At 37.1% G+C, this 19,366-nt stretch overlaps 1 protein-coding gene across 7 annotated transcripts in view; it reads right to left on the bottom strand.

Moving 5' to 3' along the window:
• Positions 1 to 19,366, bottom strand: part of PIK3CB (phosphatidylinositol-4,5-bisphosphate 3-kinase catalytic subunit beta) — a 116,966-nt gene that overhangs the window by 1,763 nt on the left and 95,837 nt on the right. For all 7 annotated transcript variants that reach the window (XM_075031915.1, XM_075031913.1, XM_075031911.1 and 4 more), the window contains 10 exons: positions 18,161 to 18,282; positions 15,987 to 16,130; positions 14,935 to 15,034; positions 12,260 to 12,438; positions 11,505 to 11,614; positions 11,100 to 11,178; positions 3,761 to 3,928; positions 3,156 to 3,279; positions 1,950 to 2,095; positions 257 to 389 (listed from right to left, as the gene is read on the bottom strand). In XM_075031915.1, coding sequence (XP_074888016.1) covers positions 257 to 389; positions 1,950 to 2,095; positions 3,156 to 3,279; positions 3,761 to 3,928; positions 11,100 to 11,178; positions 11,505 to 11,614; positions 12,260 to 12,438; positions 14,935 to 15,034; positions 15,987 to 16,130; positions 18,161 to 18,282 — 1,305 coding nt within the window. The remainder of the gene's footprint in view (positions 1 to 256; positions 390 to 1,949; positions 2,096 to 3,155; positions 3,280 to 3,760; positions 3,929 to 11,099; positions 11,179 to 11,504; positions 11,615 to 12,259; positions 12,439 to 14,934; positions 15,035 to 15,986; positions 16,131 to 18,160; positions 18,283 to 19,366) is intronic.

Raw genomic sequence — 19,366 nt, 5'->3', positions numbered from 1 at the left:
CCCTGAAATGACTACATTTAAGATGCAGGGATGCTGAACTCACTATGGAATGGTTGAGAGGAACGTATATTCATAGTTTCCTTTGTCCGCTAGGACTGACTACAGACCTTGTTTTACAGAGCTGAAAAGGAAAGCTTTGAGAACTACGTGGAAATCTTGAGCAAAATGAAAAACCATTAAAATGTGTTCATCGTAGAATGAAAATTCACATACTGGAAAAATGCTAAGTCCTGCTGAGCTGTAGATCTCACTTTACCTTGAGATACTGGATGTCCTTGACAGAGGTTAGCTCTGGAAGCCCTGCAGTTAACATCAGTGCAAAGAGTGTAATAAATAGGTTTCCATGTTTTCGCAGAATCAAGTATGCTTCTTCACAACACTGGCGGAACCTTCACGTTCAACCACAAAGCACATGCAATGAAGACAATACACAAGAACTTACACAGTTGACAAATACATGCAATGATTTCCAAAAATTGTTATCTGGTCTAACACATATATCATAGGAACACAGTAACAGAAAAGACAGAGATGTCTACAGAACCTGTGATGCATTCCCACACAAATATCCCATGCCTCTCCCACAAGCCCTTAAAACATAGGTACAAAAGACCAAAAGCTTTAAAAAAAACCACCACCATTCTTCAGAAAGAGCTAAAAATACCAGAGGTAATGCCAGTGTCCATTCTCCCTGAGAATTTGTTAGGTGAAACGCCCTGATGATCCTGTATAGCAGACCTACAGTGGAAAAACAAAAGCTCTACAGCAGTCCCTACCTATCCAGCCCATCTCTGTAAAGTAATTCCTTCCTGCAAACCTGGTCAAAATTGAACCGACTGCCAGATCTGGCATAAAGACCCCTCATGCAGACACTTGAGAACTTGCTCAATGTCCCTAAATGTGCACTATCCAGTGTCTAATCTGTAAATTTCCACAGGAAGTGGGAAGAACCCTTCAGACTAAGATGACAAGTTATACTTCAAAGAAGAAATTATCTCCTGAGGCATTTTTCAAGTGGAATTCTACTGCCATTTAAAGTACTGCATATTCCACAGCTCTGACAAGAGCACAGTCACCTAATAGCCTTTACTTCATGGTTTTAAAAATGGAGCTACAGGCTGATTTCTTTACTTTCCAGGAGAGACATGGGTCACTGGCAGTTGTTTTCCATTCTTCCTGGACACACCATTACACATATATGTACAGCTTCTTCTACTAGACGTAGCTGTAAGATTTATCAAGCCATACCCAAGTACTTAATTTCGTATCTCTATCAATTAATTCTTCCTGTGAAAACTGATAGCAAAGTGAGAGGAAAACACTCAGAATGCCCCTCCTGTCAATTGGTGAGAATGACACAGAAGGGAAAAAGAAAACTCTGACTCAACAGATAGGATCACAGAGCATAATTTTCACTTGTCACGTGCTTTCATGTTCCATTGTAGCTCTCTAACCCAAGATGGGACAGGGCATGCAAAAGTGTTGGATTAAGAGCACATGGCTCTATATGCCTAAGCATCTAAGTAAGGCCAGGATTGATTAGCACACTGAATGTGCACTGATGGACAGAAAAGGCAGAAGGGAGCCTGTTCCTAAGTCCAGTGCTTCATCTCGCTTGAACAATAGCCTGTGGAATCCCTCCCTAGTGCCCAATGCTGCTGAAGGTAAAAAAAAAAACAGGGGAGCCCAGAAGAATCTGTCATCTCCTGCTGGACAAGATAAAAAGAACTGTATCTTTCTACTGCAGAGCTGCAGTTTCTGATGTATTAAGTAATTTGTATATAGATTCTAGTTCAGGTAGAGAGGTAGATAATATTGTAAATGCATATTAGCACACTTCTGCACAAGTACAAATGAGCAAACCAAACCCAGGTAGGTTCCTGGTGTGCTGGAAATTATCACCAGAGATCACCTCAGTTAGAAAAGTTAGAGAACACAATAATACTCACCGACCAAATTTTTCAGTGTTCCCTGTTTTTCCTTGTTGAATAACATGAATGAAATCATAGGTGAGTATGAAAGGTACCCGTTCCCTTTTAATTCCAAACTTGGACTTGAAGTTTCCAAGAATATGCCCAAAATCTATATGAAAGAGCTAAAAAAACCAGAAGTGAAAATTAATTTCTCCAGTGAAATATTTCACTTTACTGGTATCTCTGCAGGATGCTGGTATCAAGAACAGTTAACTTACAATGCTACTCCCTACAGCCCATGGTTTCAACCCTTTGGGAGTATTTAAACATTTCAAGATTTACTTAAAGTCAGTGATAACATCCACACTCTTACGAGCGACCACTACTACAAATCAGTGTGCAAAAGATTATCTCAGGTTTAAGCTTCTGATGTCTGCCAATAGACATGTTGTTGGTAATATCAGATAGAAAAATGAGACTGATGGAGCCCATGAGGCTCATCATCATCGTATCCAAGGGCTTCCTATATAAAGTCGGAAGCAAACCTAGCAGAACTTAAGTTAACCTCAAGGAACTTGTGACAGCTCTCCCATTTTAGAATCAAAGGTAAGGGCATTTCAGCTTTCTTCTAGTAGGTAAAAACTTAGACTACTGCAAAAGTCTATAAAACTCTCACTTTTAGAACCCTTGCTAGTTTTATAGGCAGAATAATTTAAATAAACTCAGAGTAATTAGAGTAGAAAGTAACAAATAGAAAAATAAGTTTCTAAGAGTTTACCTAGGTTCTAGGTTTTGAGACTTACAGTCACAGCATTATGCTGGTACTGAGTTCCATATTGAAAACTTCTGCAGAGGTGGGCTGTGGAGACTAACATCAGGAAAACTACATTGCTCAAAACCGCAATTCATGTATTTTTAAGGATGGTCTTTTGCAAGATACTCTAAGGCTACTTTTATTCAATGAATCTGAACCATTAACAGGCCTTTTGGATGTTCTGAAAAAGTTCTACAGAACAGCCTCACTTCAATATAGAATTGCTTACTAAACAGGCATTGGTCAGTCCTTCCACCAGTCTTGCATTTCCTCCCTTTGAAGCTCTCTTCAATTCTCAGTAAACAAAGGTATCAGTCCTAATAAAGTGTGGATTTAATTTTGCTGAGACACTAAAGAAATTAAAAGTTCTCAAGATAATTCTTGCACAGAGATACTGTGGTTATTCTGCCTACAAAGGAGATTTTTACCTGACCATTTTTTCTGACCATGATATTGTCACTGTGCCTGTCACCAATCCCCAATACGTAAGTAGCTACACAGTAGCCAGCACAAGACAGAGTAAATTCTTCAATGGCTCGATCCAAGTCATCTCTGTAACCACAAAGACAAACAATATTAGTGCATACTACTGGTAATTCACATCATGCCTTGACCTCAAAAAGGATTTTTGCTTGTATAAACCAGAAGCCCACCAGGATGCTGTAAAACTAACCAGACTTATTTGAGAGAAAATGCTGTAAAAAGCAACTATGAAGAATAGGAGAAATGCAAATATTATGAAAGGCAACAACATCAAGACTTGAGACCCATGTAGTTTTCTTGAGTTTGTTTGTTTTGCCAGATCCCATATAACTTAACAACATGCAGTCAAAATGCTGCAAATGCCAGAATTCCAGCTGGATCGTTGTTTGAATTCTAAGGGCACCATGAATCTAAGTCAGAATTTGACATACTAGAAAAATAAGTAGTAACAAACTTGCCAGAAGAGCCACACATTCCTCAGTATTGAAATAGAAACTTACAGGAATTTTGTAGCTTACACTACAGATGAGAAAATAACTGTAGAAATTACCCTAAATTGTATTCCTTCAGCCAGTTTAAGAGAGCATCTTTGTTGAATGCAGCAGCAGCAGCAACATTGCTACTATTTAACTGAATGTCAGCAATGGTTTCTGAGCTAGAAACAGCCTCTATAAGACCAGAGTGATCTCCAGTTGCTAAACAGCCATATGGCAATATCCTGAAACAAAGCACAGATTCATGTTAAAGATAAAAATAGCAAGAATGTTTCTTTAGTGTATCAATATTGGGCTGAATACTCATGCTAACTTGAACATTAAACTCTTGGGAGGTTCACATACACATGCTGCTTGCAAAGTTAAAATACTAGCAATACATTTAAACCATTAATTTTTCCTATTACATGCATATATGTAAAAAAAGAAATTATAAGCAACCCTAATTTTTCCCTTTACTAGGGAACACAGTTACTTGCAATTTTACAGGAGAAACCATAGAGGGAGCCCTTTGTTTTCATTTGTTAATCTACTGGTTAAACAGACAGTAAGTTACACTCATGTTCATTCTAGACTAAATTATTTGTATAAATAGAAAGAAGGATCTTATCCTTTCCCCCCATTCCTCCTATTTCAACTTCAAATGCTAGAAATCCTTTTAAATATAAACATAATATAAAGTTTTCCAACTCTTACTAATTTTAAGCATAGAAACCTAATGAGAAAGAGGAATACAGCTTTTAACCCGCCTGATATATAACAATATTCCTGTGTATTCATATACTATGTCTAGTAAAAATATCTACAACAATATAATTGCATTAAAATAAGACACAGTTACAGATATGAATCAAGAGGAGATACGTCTAAATAGATAAGTGTATTTTTCCAAAATGTTTCCTCACTCCAGATGCTTAAATCAGAATGGCAACTTAGACGGAAGCTCAATGTATGCAATGGAAACTTAAAGCGAACTCTTCAAAGGCATTGTATCACAAATTGAGGTGTCTACTCTCATGCTAGGCATCTCAGGTCAAGAATATTATCTCAATTCTGGTCGTGGATCCATGTATAGAAGAATGGATGCCCATGCGAAGCTAACTGTAGTACACAAGCTATAGACTAGCACTCACTAACTTACAAAGCTGTATAAAAAATTGCAGGACATATTAAAATATTTGTGTCTGTGTGTATATATATATATATATATATGCACACATATAAAGAAAAAGCAGATATTAAGTTTGATTGCTACAAAGCAGAACCACATCTCTTACCTGACAGAGCCTATTATCCCAAGCCATAGAAGAAAGATAAATACAATTCCAGATGAAATTAATCAGAACTTTTTAGCATAATAGCTATTAGATAACTGAACAGTTCCTCTACCTGAGTGATAATACACAACTGAAGCAGCACAAGGAGTAATAACTATATAGTTGGGGATCCTTCTCTACCGGGAACAAAGCAAACTGAAAACCAGATTCAACAGTGTATTTAGAGAACACTCAACTTCAAAACAAAAAAAGAAGTGTTGCAGATTTCGAACCTTCTTCCCCTTTCTATTCTAATCCATTTCCCAATTAAAAACCCCAAGTCTCTAGACCAGAAGGTTCTCATGATGAGCAGAAGGGTATCTGTAATTACTGAACAACAGCATTCATGATACAAGGAAGCACTGCCCATCCTTATCATGACATGACAAATTTAAGCCAAATATTGTCAGGTTAAAGTGCATGCTGGCCTTCTTCCATTGCATTTCAACCCACCCCGCTCGCAGCTTAACTGGGCACATGTCCAACAACTTCCCCTTCAAAAGCAAGCAATGATGAAAGCCTTCAGCCCCTTGAGGACTGCATGCTTACAACTGGAGGAAAAAACATCCTTGTCAGAGAGACAGTTTGACAGGAGTCAAGTTAGGGACAAATCCTCTGGGCCCTTTCCATCTCATCCTGGTCTTTCTGACTTCAACATCTGTCAGCAGGATATGCTCCCTGCTTTTTTAATGCCAGTAAGGACCACAGACAGATCAATACAGCAATCCTGGGCAGGACAGAAAATTTTCTTCTTCACTCTATTTAATACTGTTCTTTATTTCAAGAGTTTAATTCTCCACAGCAGAATCTTGCCAAATACAACACCAAGTTCTGATAATTTATCAATACATTCTCTGTAACTTCAGGTCCAATGGTTTGAAAATAATGACATTCATTAGACTCGTAACAAACACATTTTTCAATGTGTTTGTGAACTCTGATTTCATTCATACACATCCGCTTAACATCAGACTTCACACACGTTAAGGGAGATGAAAATGAAAACTCACTACAAATAGGCAGTGAAATGAAAAAGTAGTTTGGATAACTCCCTCCATCTGTCCAAAAAGTAACCAAGTATACCTTTATGACCACTGACCACAACAAAGGTCACTCAACACAGATCAAACTCCGCAAACTTAGGATTTTCTGTTGCTTGGTTACTTTACTAATTTCTCCCTTAACACAATTTCAATGCTGTAATGTAGGTAATGCAGCAGAAATACTTTTTGATGCAAGGATTATTCTCCTAAGAGATGCAACACTGCAGACCCCACAGCATGCCTGGGAAGACAGATATTTTGCTCCTTTGCTGTGACATGTATTTGTAATATTTAAACAGTCCTCATAGAAATAATAGAAAGTTATGTAATCTACTATGAATATGCCCACACACACAACTTCAAATGTAGAATTTTTTAAAGCAAAGTAACTTGAAGAGTTATAACCTTTCAGGGGGTTGAACCTCTGAAAGTCTCATTTTGTCACACTGCTGATGCAATCTCAATATAAATATTGTTTAACTTAGCAAGTTTGTTCCATAATTGCCCATATTTAAAGTACAAGAAACAACTAGAGATAAACTACTATAAGAACTGAGGAAGTTTGGCTGCACATACTTACTAATGTCCTAGGCCAACTATTTCCTGCTCAATTTTCAGGTAATAGTTTGTCTTAGAAATGAATAGGTATGGGGATTAATTAAAGAATATGCTTTTTTGGTTTCCTCATTTCTCTCTGGTACTTGACTGACTGACATCTAAGGGTAAACCGACTCTGAGCCAGACTCCTCTAAATGACAGAGCAGCATTCTGATGGTCTTTGCTGTTTAATGTTTGGACTGTACTGAGAAGCAGATGCAATTTACATCTGAATTTGTATTCAGTTGTGCACTCCACAGTCCATCCAGTGGTAGCCCAGGATGAAGGACCTACTGGGGTACACCGTTGCATCCTCCTGCATATACGTATTTCCTTTTCTGATACAAACCCATCTTGTTCTGGTATTTAGTTAAACACACACACGGGAACCTAGAGAACAAAACACACCATGTGTGAAAGAGATTGGAAGAGAGAGGCAAACAGCAAGTGCTTCTGCTCTTACAGTGGTGAGACAAGTGAGAAGCCCTGCTTTTACTTGAATGGAGTTACCACACTTTCTGTAGTGGAAAAAAGTTGAAAAGTGCAAAATCCATTATGCATCCACAAAAGGAAAAAGGGAAGCAACAGCTTCAGGGAAACTAAAGCCTCAAAGGACGATACAGGGCAAGAAGAAAAGACTCCGCCAATTGGTACTGATGTAGGAATTTGTATTGTTCAGGAAAGCAGATCTATGTGATGCTTTTTTGCCTGACACCTTGCCTCTTATCCAAGCAAAAAGAAGCAAGCCAAGTCCCAACTTACGAACAAGGCAAGAGAACTCATTACCACTGGTGCTCATGCATAGATTTTGGAGTTGCCTCTTCCTGAGAGGCATGTAGACTGTAAACATGAAGATCACAAAGTCTTACCCTCTTAGCTGCATCCTCATACTCTAGGCATTCAGAGTGCTGTTTTGTCCAATTCTCTTTTCAGATGAGGCCATTTCAGTGCCTTCTTTTGGCAACTGCCTGGTTAATTTCTCTTTGATAGACATAGAATTGTAACCTTGCCTTAATCCCAGAATTTTATTTTAGAATCATAACTATGAGAGGATGAATGGAAGGAAGATGCTCCCAGTTAAGCAAATAAATGGAAGAGGCCAATTATAGAACTTCAATTCTCACTAGGAACTTCCCCTTTCTACTTTTTTTCTTCTGAGAGTTTTAAGTAAAATCTCAGGCATCAGAGGCACTTTTTGGTCTTCCTTTGTTGAGTTTAAAAAAATGCCTTAGTCAGGAAAAGCATATTTGATGACTCCTAATCACTACTCCTGTTTGCTAGGCACAGTGTGTGGCCTAGGCTGCAGTGTGTTGCCTAGGCTAGAACCACAAACTAAGCTTCTGGGAAGGCAGCAACCGAAGAATGCCTCATCTGAGATTCCACAGCTGCCAGAGGTTGTCCTTGCCCCTAAATGCTGGATCAGTCTCCTCACAGTCTATTTATTATGACGTAAATTATCTAAAGCTTCCTCAAATCAGTGTTCAACTTAACACACACTCAGCCACCTCACCACAAACTTATAATTCCAGAAACAATTTACTATTCACAGTCCTACCTTATCCCATACTTCACTCAAAGGAACCTTTCCGTAAGCAGCATAAGTAACAAGTTAATGCAGGCTGATGTTACCTGCCTTACAAAGCTCCCACTATTTTGGTTGAACCACAAAAAATTTGAAATGATCTTAAAGAATCTAAATGAAATATTTCAAGTAGTATTTAAATAAGTACTTCTAGGCTTTTAAACAACACTTAAAAATTAAACAAAAAGGATTATAGCTCTTTCACAGGCATACAAAATTGAATTTATGGCCTCCAATTGGTTTATAATAATGTGACACCCAGTATCTTCTTTAGAACTATTTTTCTAAAAAGTAATTAGAATTTGAGAATTATATTGGCTAAAACTGGTGCATAGATCTGGCTGGAAAAGTTGCCCGTGTACTGGAGGGCTGTATGACAACATTGAACAATACCTGATACTGTTTGTCTCTGGAATACTCTAGTATTCCTACAAAGAAGTCACGCTTATCTTAGCAAGCGTACGAAGGTAAGAAAGCTGCTTTGCAAGAGACTTTGGGATACAAAGATACTTCTGGTCTGAAAAATGTTTTCTGACATCCAAACAGTGTTCTATCAAGAAAAGAATGCAAAGTGGGACTTCAGAACATACACTGAAGGTGTTCACAATGACTGTAAGTCTCACTGCAAACAGCGATAAGAGGACTGCTCACAGCAGGAAGAAAAAGTGGCTACTACAAAAAATAGTTAAGTCCATTGCTACTTATACAACCAATTAAAAAGTGACTAGCTTACACAGAAGGAGGTATCGCCCTAGAGACTTGACTAATGAACTAATAAATGAAAACCCCACAACCCTCCTCATCATTCTGAAACAAGTTTTCCAAATGCTGGAAACTCCTGTACTCATGATACGTTGGCAAGGTTTATTACTTCATTTTGAGAGAAGTGGCTTTGCAGGAGCAGCAGAGCAAATGAGAAGATTCTTCTCAAACAGAGTATTTCAACAGCTAACAGAACACTGAAATTATGAGTTCTCATTTCTACTGTAAGTTTACAACCTCACAAGACCTGCCCAAAGGAAGCAGAAATAGAAGCACTAGTATGAAATACAGGCAAGTTCAATACCATAAAAACCTCTTTAGTACTTTAGTACAAATGCACTAGGACATTATGCTTTTTCTCTACTGACTTTGTAATGGCTGAGTTAGAACTACTTCATTGAAATGGCACTGAAAAGTGAAATTTTAAGGAAGCGACAACATTTTTTTCCCCCGATATAGTAGCGGTTCTAAATATATCACCTTTCCTGTCAACCTCATCATACTACAGAATCTTGTCTTACTCTTGAATGACTACCCACTATTTATCATGATTCAAAAATACAACTGAAAACGTGCAGTAACTGAGATTAGCAGGTGGTAAGCATAAAACAGATGGAAGTGCTTTTTCTTGCCTACGTATTTAAATAATAAAAGTCTTTCACTGCAGGATACTGACAAGGCTAAGAATATAAAAATTCCCATACAGACTCCAGCGATAATCCACTTGTCATCAACCTCCAGCCAGATTATGTAGTTGTCCACCATCCAGAGTGTAACATCCTAACTCAAAAGGCAAGAATATTACGGGAGTCAGACTCAAAAGCCTTGCTAAAGTCAAGGTAAGGACATCCACTACTCTTTGCTTCCCTCAAAGATGACAATTAGATTAGTCAAGCGTGGTTTACCCTTGGTAAATCTATAGTGACTGTTCCCAATTATCATCATTTTTTGTGCAGTAGCACTCCTAGAAGAGAAGCACAAGCAGCTAACTTCTCTCCCAAGACCCTCATCTTCATGAAGCCTGTTACGCAATTAATACAAGACAGACATTCCTCTGTTAAAATTTGTAGGAAATAGATTGCAAGTATAAAATTTATTTGGACAGTAATACATTCATTTGTAGCCACGGCAGCACAAACCATACATGTCCTTAAATAAGACCAAGAGAAATAAGAAAATGTTGAAAAGAAGAGCCTGTATTTGTGCATTCCATAATTCTGGTAATTCTCAACCAGATAGTGAAATTCTATTACAAAGAATCTCAAGCCTCCTATTTCCCCTCCCCAAATTACCAGTATTTAAAGCTAACTAATTTCTAGAGAGTGTTTTGCCTATTAGTTCTACCTATTAGAGAACCTCGATCGTGTATTCTAGATGCAATCCTCAACAGCTAACTTTTGCCCAGCAGATCTGTTTTCTATGTTTGTACCTCACTTGCACATGTGTATTAGAACTTAAATGTTGCAATTCCTATAATCACTAAGCCCCCATTTTTGCATATGCCTGGAAAATCAGTGGCCATTAAAAGGTAAGTCTGTTACATGAAGAGTTTATGAAACACCTCTGTTTGGAAAGGTCACAGACACAAACAAACAAACAAAGGCACAAAACCTGCTTGCAGGACCCTTAACTCAAGGATTGTTTCCTGATCTCATATAATGCTTTTTATCGAGATGATTTTAAAGGATGAAAACAGTAAACTATATAAGAGAAGAGCGGAATTTATCAGTATGGCAACTTAGATAAAGAACAAGAGATGCAGTGCACCAGGGAAAATATTCTGTTTGATAATTTAAAAAAAAAAAATTAAAAAAACCCCAAAGTTTCACTTCACTTCTTCCATTATTTCTTTTCATGGCTAAATTCTTTTGTAATGTGGGCCATCTAGGGAGTGAAATGCAAAGAGAAGCCATCTAACTAATTAAGGTAACTGCTTTCTATAGCCTGTTCATCTTGGCTGTGACAGTTGAAACCTTTGGGCTTGATAAAGATATTTAGAAAGGGGACAGTAGGGAAGGTATTTAAAAAACAGGAAAGCTTTTCTGCTAAAAGTGGACTCTCTATCCAAATAAAATAGCCCTTGAGAGATCCTTACCGGAGATCCAGACCAGCTTCTTTCCAAAGTATGTCCATCAAACGCAAAATCTGGAGCGTCAACATGTCCTGTCGGAGATCTATAACGAAAGGTTCAAACTGCTCCTTCAATTTCTCAGTGTGTTGTAGACAAATTTTCTAATGTTTATAAGGCCTTCAGAAAAAGGCATCTAAAAATACTAGAATACTAAAAATACTAAAATCATCAAGCCTAAAGGTTAAAGTGGGACTAAACATAATTATATCATCATGCCTATACTTTGAAACCCAGTCAGAAGAAGATGTTTGATTTGTTGACCGATGTTAGAGTAAACCATGTTTATATGATGGCAAAATACAGTGACACAGCTTAAGTGCAAGTGTGGGAATGAAGAAGGAAAAATTTAAAATTTTTAGCATTGCTTACCATCACCGTTTTTAAAGATGATCCCTACAAGATCTCCTCCAAACATTTTATTGTTGTATACTATCCATAGAGGCTTCATTTTAGAATCCATATATCTACACTTCTCAACACTAGAAGAAAATACAACAAAAGATTTGTAAATTAGAGTAATTCAGCTGAAAAGGTTTAAACATTGTTCAAAACACAACGGAACACACAGACTTCCAGTTTGGAAGTATTCAAATGTTCTCTGCTTTCATTCTGCTACTATGCTATGAGTGCTTACCAAGTTATGAACATATCCATTATAGATGGAATGTATTAGATACTGTGATTGGCATACACAGATCTAATGCTTAAATTAAACACCTGCATTTTCAGAGAAAGTAGTTTTCTTTACATCCTTTCCCATCAAATTTTAGACTTTATATTTAAGTGCTGTTAAAAGTTTTAATGGCTTTTTTGTTTATAGTTATAAACAGAAGCCAAGAATGCAGTCTAATTTGCTTTTAGGCTTATATTTAAATATATTTAGCTATGGTAATGCACTGACTAAGAGAGTATTAAGTTTCATGGTGGACCACAAAAATCTTCTAACTTAACTGATACCTTAACCTTAGGAAGATTCCCAACAGACCTTCTCTCACTATAGAACATGTTCCCTACGACAGCATACCTGCTGAAAAATACAGCCAAAGGAAGTTAAAGCGCATACGCATTTCTGCTTCACTGTTTCCATGCAAAAGCTACATTTTATTCACTCATTCTTAACTTACTGTAGTTCTGAAAGTATAACAGAAGGATTCAGAGGAGACTGGAGGTCAGAAAGTGCTTCTCTGTAAGCATTTTGTTTCAAGCATGTATGCATTGCATCTTTTCCTTTTGCTTTGCTTTGCTTCATGGCATTCAGCTTAATTAGACTATTTAAAGTCTTCATTTTATTAAGGGCTTCCACCTGAAAGAGATATTTTATCTTTAAAAGTTATTGCTCTGATTTTACACATAATACAATGCAAAATATCATTTCAAAACAAAGTATTAAATAATTCTGTAACTTTTTAAAAATGGAAATAATATGTGGCAATTAAGGTGGCATTCCTGAAAAAACATGAGAACAGCCTTTCCTAAGTCACTTGTGTCCCAGAAATCCCATTTTAGTAAATAACAAAGACACTGATGGGATGAAAGCTCCTAAGCTTCAAGTCACTTTTTAAGCATGACTTAACATTTCCAAAAAAATGAATGAAGTATTTTAACATATGATATGTTTACACGAATTCCTTCTTCAAAATACCATTTTCATCCACTAATTCAACAAAGCACATAACATAGATGCCTCTATCCCTATTGAAGTCGACATAAATACTGAGTGCTTCATACCTCTAACAAAATCAACCATTACTTGAGATGAGCTATGGATGCAGATACTTCACTGTATGCATTCAGTTATTTGTGCACAGTACAACATGGCCACATGACTACTTGCAGACAATTTTCACATACATAACTACACATACTTAACTTTTATAGAATAGAGTCTTAAGTGTTTGTTCATTAAAATTCTGCTGAAGTTAGGCATAAGGTAAATGCTCTAATCAGTTAAGGTGGTCCAAATCATAATATCTCATCTAAGCAATATTGTTACCTTAAAAATGTGTAAAAATTCAAGGCAATTATTTGCAATCAATACAGGTGAGTTTAACCCATTTTTGCCCTTCTTCTGCTTTGGAAAGTTTTCTACTGCTATGTAATTTCTAAGAAAGTAAGTAAACTAGTGATGTAAATGTACATAACACTAACAGAAAAAAGCCCTTCAGTAACAAACCTAGATAGCACATACAACAAAGATAATTTCTACACTACACCTACATCTAAGCAACTTGTTAGCCAAAGATAAAACAGTCATTACAACAATCAGCTGTATTTGCACTAGCCACAGTTAACATGCTCAGTAATACGCATATTCTCTAGCAAACAGCATCAATTTAATAACTACAAAAGCTGATTTCCATACAAGGAAGCTTCAGTCGAACTTACAAGGTGCTGAGTCAAAACTTACCACACTTCTACAGACAGACTGAACCCTGTCAGGCAGGATGCTGTGGAAATTGTATGCAGTTTGATTATAAAACTGAGGCAATGGAGACCTGCCAGGTCAGCCATCTGTCAAAATCAAAGGCGCTCTGCTTTTCCACTATTCTAGGAGCTGTACAAACATCAGTGACAAGGGAACAGAATAGAAACTGTGTTGTACAGACAGGAACTTTCTAAAGTATTTCTACTTTGAATTTCTTCCGTGTTTGCACAGTTGGGAATCTTTTTGCCCCTTCTTTAATTGTACTGACATTTGTTTCCTGTGAAGTGCACAAAAACTTCACTGACCTTAGGTCTATTGCTAAAAGCATTTCACCACCTAATGTTTTTATGATTTTGACAATACTAACAAGCACACATATGTAAGAGATGGTCTTTTCAATGTCCTGTGAACTGCAGTAATAAAGAGCACAACAGTACATTCCTGTTCCATATGCCTCTCAAAGCATTGTTTCAATGTAGACAGTATCAAAACTGTCAGAAATAACATTCATCAGACAAGTATCTACTGAGTAAGTCTTCGTAGCCTGATACAGCAAACACATTAATTCCAGAGAGAGATGATTTTTCAAAGATTTTTATGGCCGCAATTTAAATTAACTTGCTAAATCTGTAATAGAGACTTCAAACATGATTTGTGAGTGTCTCTTAATAATCTGCTGACACACTTATTAGTGTATTTAAAAGCAAACCTCTCACACTTATTAGGGTGTTTAAAAGCAAGCCTCTCACACTTATTAGGGTATTTAAAAGCAAACATCTCTCTCTTTTTTTTTTTTTTTTTTTAAATGGTACATCTATATTAACACTAAAATGAGTACTTGGTTTACTTCAACACCTCTATTTCCAGGAAATACTACATTATACTACAACTTCAGGGGGTTTTGCATCACCTTTTAACAAAAGCCAAAGCTGCAGGAAGTAGTCCTGGAGTCATCTAAAGTTTAGATGGAAAGGTAATAGTCTCTATTGAACAAGCTACCCTTACTGGGGAAAAAAGGTCACAAGTTTCAAGTGCACAGAAACCCTTCCTCAATAATCCAGGCAGCCTACTATTCTATTCAGAACGTATGCATACCACTGAAAGTCTCTCACCCATGTCAGAAGACTGTAAAAACAGCTCCTGACCTCTGAGTCCCCAGAGCACTAGCTGCTTTCTGTGCCAGGGAGGTCTGCTCCATCATCCATCTATTTAGCCCTTTTATTTCTCTGTTTCACCCATGCTTCCTTCTCTTCCCTGCCCCCCAACAGACGGGCTTTGTCAAGGTAATCAATATGCCCCATCGGAGCAATGGAACAAGTATCTGAGTTACAAGCTAGGATAAGTCATGATTTAAAGGAGAAGGGAAGCCTATACCTGTTTAGCAAGCACTTTCATATGAGCAACACTTCCTCGGCAGTAAGCTTCAAGTATCAAACCAAACTGTACTGAAACGGCAGGTATGTGAACCTCTGACCTGTAAGAAGAAAAGCTTCTCATCAGACCACAGCATTTACAGATTAGCATTCTTCAAGTCATTAAATGAAACAAAAAAGCCAAACACCAAAACACCTCATGGTCATGTAGATAAAACAAAAAGCCAGATTTCTAAGGAAATAACAGAACACTTATGTGCTGAAGACTATGAGGACTGGCTGGTTTCAATGCATGCCACTTGTTTCAAGGTCTAGGACTGTTCTGGAGGCAGTAATGTCAAGAGGTAGCGATTGGATATTTGTTTTCAGGAACCACTTTTATTCAAGAAAGTAGTACTGCTAAGTCATAGAAGATGATATTGAAAACCAGGGCTGACGTTAAACCACGTGTTCTCAAATGTTTGTAAGGGAAAAGCCAAAATTTGCCTGAGGGGGAACACTTGGGAACAAACCACTGAACCTTATGCCAGAGCCAATTATCCTCAAAAACATTCTCATGTAGTACTTGCTCTTTTTATTCAGAAATATTAAAATAAACTGTACTTTGAAGACAGAATCAACCTATAATCCATTCTGCAAGGTTTCTGCCATTCACAGAACTGGTCATCTGAAGTAGCAACGACTCATAGAACTGCTTTTATTTTCTGTTACTCTCAACAATAATATAAATTTTTCCCAACTGTGAGGTATAAATATTGTACTTCTACTACACGCACAGCCAAAACAAACACTAAAGTTATATACAAACGTAACTTATCAGACAGAGCTGAATGCAGTTTGGAATACTTTTGCCAAACAATAGATTACAAACCACTGTAATATATTTTTAATTACAGGCTTGCTCTGATCTATAAATGCCAAAGGTAAAGAAACATAAAAAGGACTTGTATGGGACTATGATACTGGCTCATTTAGAAAAATCCTCTAGAAATCATATCTGAAATTCCAATCAGGCTCAACAGTTTCAGAAAGACGCAAGGGAACATCTCCTACCTTAGATGCCAAAACAACATCTGTCCTATTCTCCTATTAGCGAGTGCTCTCTCTAACAGAAATCTGGACAGTGCACAATCAAGAAAAGGTTCATATTTCAGGACTTGCACAAGTTGAAGAAGATACTGAGAGAGCTCTTCGTCACTAGAATGAGGTACATAAAAGCAGTTAGTAACAAAGTAACTAGATTAATGATATTCCAGAAATTCAGATGCATATGAGAAATCCAGCGATGACAGATTTGTTTCAATAGCAAGAGTGTCCCCCAATGTTTCAGTCACATGGAGAAGGACAACAATACACAGCTTAGTGCAATTGCCAGACTGATCAATTCATCAGTAAGTTATACCTTTAGCAGAATCTTAAGGCCCTCAATCCTGTAAGTAAAAAGCTGATGCTCTGTCATGGGCTTTTACAAGATCAAGATCTCAGCCACAGTGCTAGGTTAAGTATCTGGGACATTAGCTATTTCAAATTATTTCAGACTGGACATTGGCTCCCTCTGACCACTCAACCTCTGACTGAGGAGCTGGACCTTTGGAACCACATAAAGAACCACTGTAACCTAGCAGTTAGATGCACAGACAAGAACTGAGAGTAATTGCATATACCTATCAAAGTCACTCAGCTTACAAAGAAGGGGGAGGACAGTACTCATTCCACTGAAAGAAATTCAACTAACATGTCTTTAAAAGTTACTGTCAGTTCATAGGTGTTAATTTATTAAGCTACACCTACAAAGTGATCCATTTAGCCAAAATGTTTTGTTTGGGGTTTTGTTTGTTTGTTTTTAAATCATACCAACAACATGAAAGTTTTTAGAGGATAAGTAAAAGTACATCATCTTTGAGAAACCAAACAGTGCCCAAATTACTCCTACTTCATAAGTGCAAATTTAAGTATTTAGCCACAGTTCATAAACATACCTTTGAAAAGCCTCTATGTTCATTAACTACTGCAAGTAATATTCTGACATAATAAAAATAATTCCAATAATTTTCTGTAAAAACCTGTATTCCCCTCTCCCCCAAAAACCCTCTCACACTTGACAATTATGTTTGTCTAGAACAAATGTGAACATTCCTTGGCTTTTTACATTTGAGTTTCTTTTCTCTTACAAAGGCCCTGCAAAAGATATAAGGAAAAGAGTAGAAATTCTTCTGTCCATCATCTGAAGACTTCAGAGATGCAAATACTGAATTCTTTCATTCTCTCCATCTTAGTCTGAAAAACTTCATTAACTTGGTAAAAACTTTCAATTATGCTGTGTTGTATTTATTTTCACCTTTAGGTTACATTTTTTACCAGCTACCTTCATCAGACTTTTTAAAGAAGTTGAAAATGGATTTCTGACACTCAGCTGAACACAATCTTGCTTCAGAGCCAGAACTAAGAATTCTGGAAATAATTCCAGATGTAACAATTCAGTATTATTAGTATAGTCCAGCAGCTAGATTGCTTGTCTGCATTTGAAAGAAGTCAAAACATTCTTTTTTTTTCTTACCCCAAAAGTCTAGCCTTGACCATCAAAAAATTAATCATTAAACTATTCACCACAGAGAATTTAGAATTCAAGGACAGGAAATATGCAGTAATGTTGCAAATGATAATGTTATACAAATCTTGCCCTAGGTTACAGTGAAGAGCAAAATTATATGCGATAAAGGAAGAACTGCAGATATCAAAAGCTACTGTGAAGAACAAACAAACCAGTAATTCTCTGGTTTTTTATTATGTGCTGCAGCTTACATTTCTATTAAATGATACAGTGAATACCTGACACAGAGTGTGAGGTGGCTAGATGGCAGTTTTTATAGTACTCGACTATTGTAATATTTTGTCCCTTTGTTATTAAAAAGTTCTCGCACTATCTTGCTGCCCCTTTGTCCAAGAAGGGGGTGAATACACAACTCTCTCTGGGACAAAGGTACATTGGTGTTCTCTTAGCAACATGGAAAATGATAATCATTGAATACAAGATGTAAGAATAAGATGGTTTTATTTGGCTGCCAATGTGCTTATCTAGAAATTGGACCACTTAATTTGGCCATCTATTCATGGCAGGCAGTGTGTTTAAATCTTTCCTCTTTGGGTTCTTTTTTTCCTATAAACAAACAGAATACAGCTTTTCACGCCAGAAATCCTTGCATGCTGAAATAATACAATATACTCACCTCATTTGTTTTAAACAACCCACTGCATATTCTCTGACATACTGGTCTGGATAATTGAAATCCAACAATTCTAATGCTTCTCTAGGCAGCAGCTTGGGCCATATCTGAAGGAGAGCCTGAAGCTGTTTTAAAAAGAAGACTATTAGGTTACAGGTAAAGTAACTATTTTAAGAAAACAGATGGGTATAACTGCCTTTAAAAGCATTCACACTAACAGAAGGAGCTTACAGACTGGGGCAGGGGGCGGCAGGGGACAGGAAAGGAGAGAAATAATTCTGGGAAAATGGGCACACTTCTGATTAAGTTTCTTACCCTTTAAAGTTATCTATATTATTTTTTTGGCATCAGGTCTCATTTACAATTAGTTTGAAAAATCTGTTTCTTCACACATAGACACAATGTACAGTTGTTGTGGTTTAACATCATCCAGCAACTAAGCACCATGCAGCCACTCACTCGCTTCCCCCCCACCCAGTGGGATGGGGGAGAAAATTGGGGGGGGTGGGGGAAGTAAAACTCATGGGTTGAGATAAGAACAATTTAATAGAACAGAAAAGAAGAAACTAATAATGATAGTAACACTAATAAAATTACAATAGTAACAATAAAAGGATTAGAATATGCAAGTGATGCACAATGCAATTGCTTACCACCCACCAATCAACGACCAGTTAGTCCCCAAGCAGCAATCCCCCCGCCCCCACTCCCCCCAGTTTATATACCGGGCATGACATCACATGGTATGGAATACCCCATTGGCCACTTTGGGTCAGCTGTCCTGGCTGTGTCCCCTCCCAACTTCTTGTGCCCCTCCAGCCTTCTCGCTGGCTGGGCATCAGAAGCTGAAAAATCCTTGACTTCAGACTAAACATTACTTAACAACTGAAAACACCAGTGTTATCAACATTCTTCTCATACCAAACTCAAAAACATAGCACTGTACCAGCTACTAGAAAGAAAATTAACTCTATCCCAGCTGAAACCAGGACAACAGCAAACAAAAATTAGGTAACCTCAGATTTGTAAGCTTTAGAAACAGTTTCAATAAAATTTAGATAATGTTTTGTAAATAGTTTCATAAATATAAACATTTTGGTAAAGATTTTCCATTAAAAAAAAAATTAAAGGTTTTTGTTGATAGAGATCTTTACCAAAAATATTTATCCAGCTCAACTGATAGAGCCTTTTCCCACATGCACTGTGAAT

The sequence above is a fragment of the Buteo buteo genome, chromosome 7 (genome assembly GCF_964188355.1).
Source record: "Buteo buteo chromosome 7, bButBut1.hap1.1, whole genome shotgun sequence".
Taxonomy (NCBI): Eukaryota; Metazoa; Chordata; class Aves; order Accipitriformes; family Accipitridae; genus Buteo; species Buteo buteo.
The sequence above is the reverse complement of the archived record's forward strand: the minus strand, read 5'-3'. Positions and strand labels throughout refer to the sequence as shown.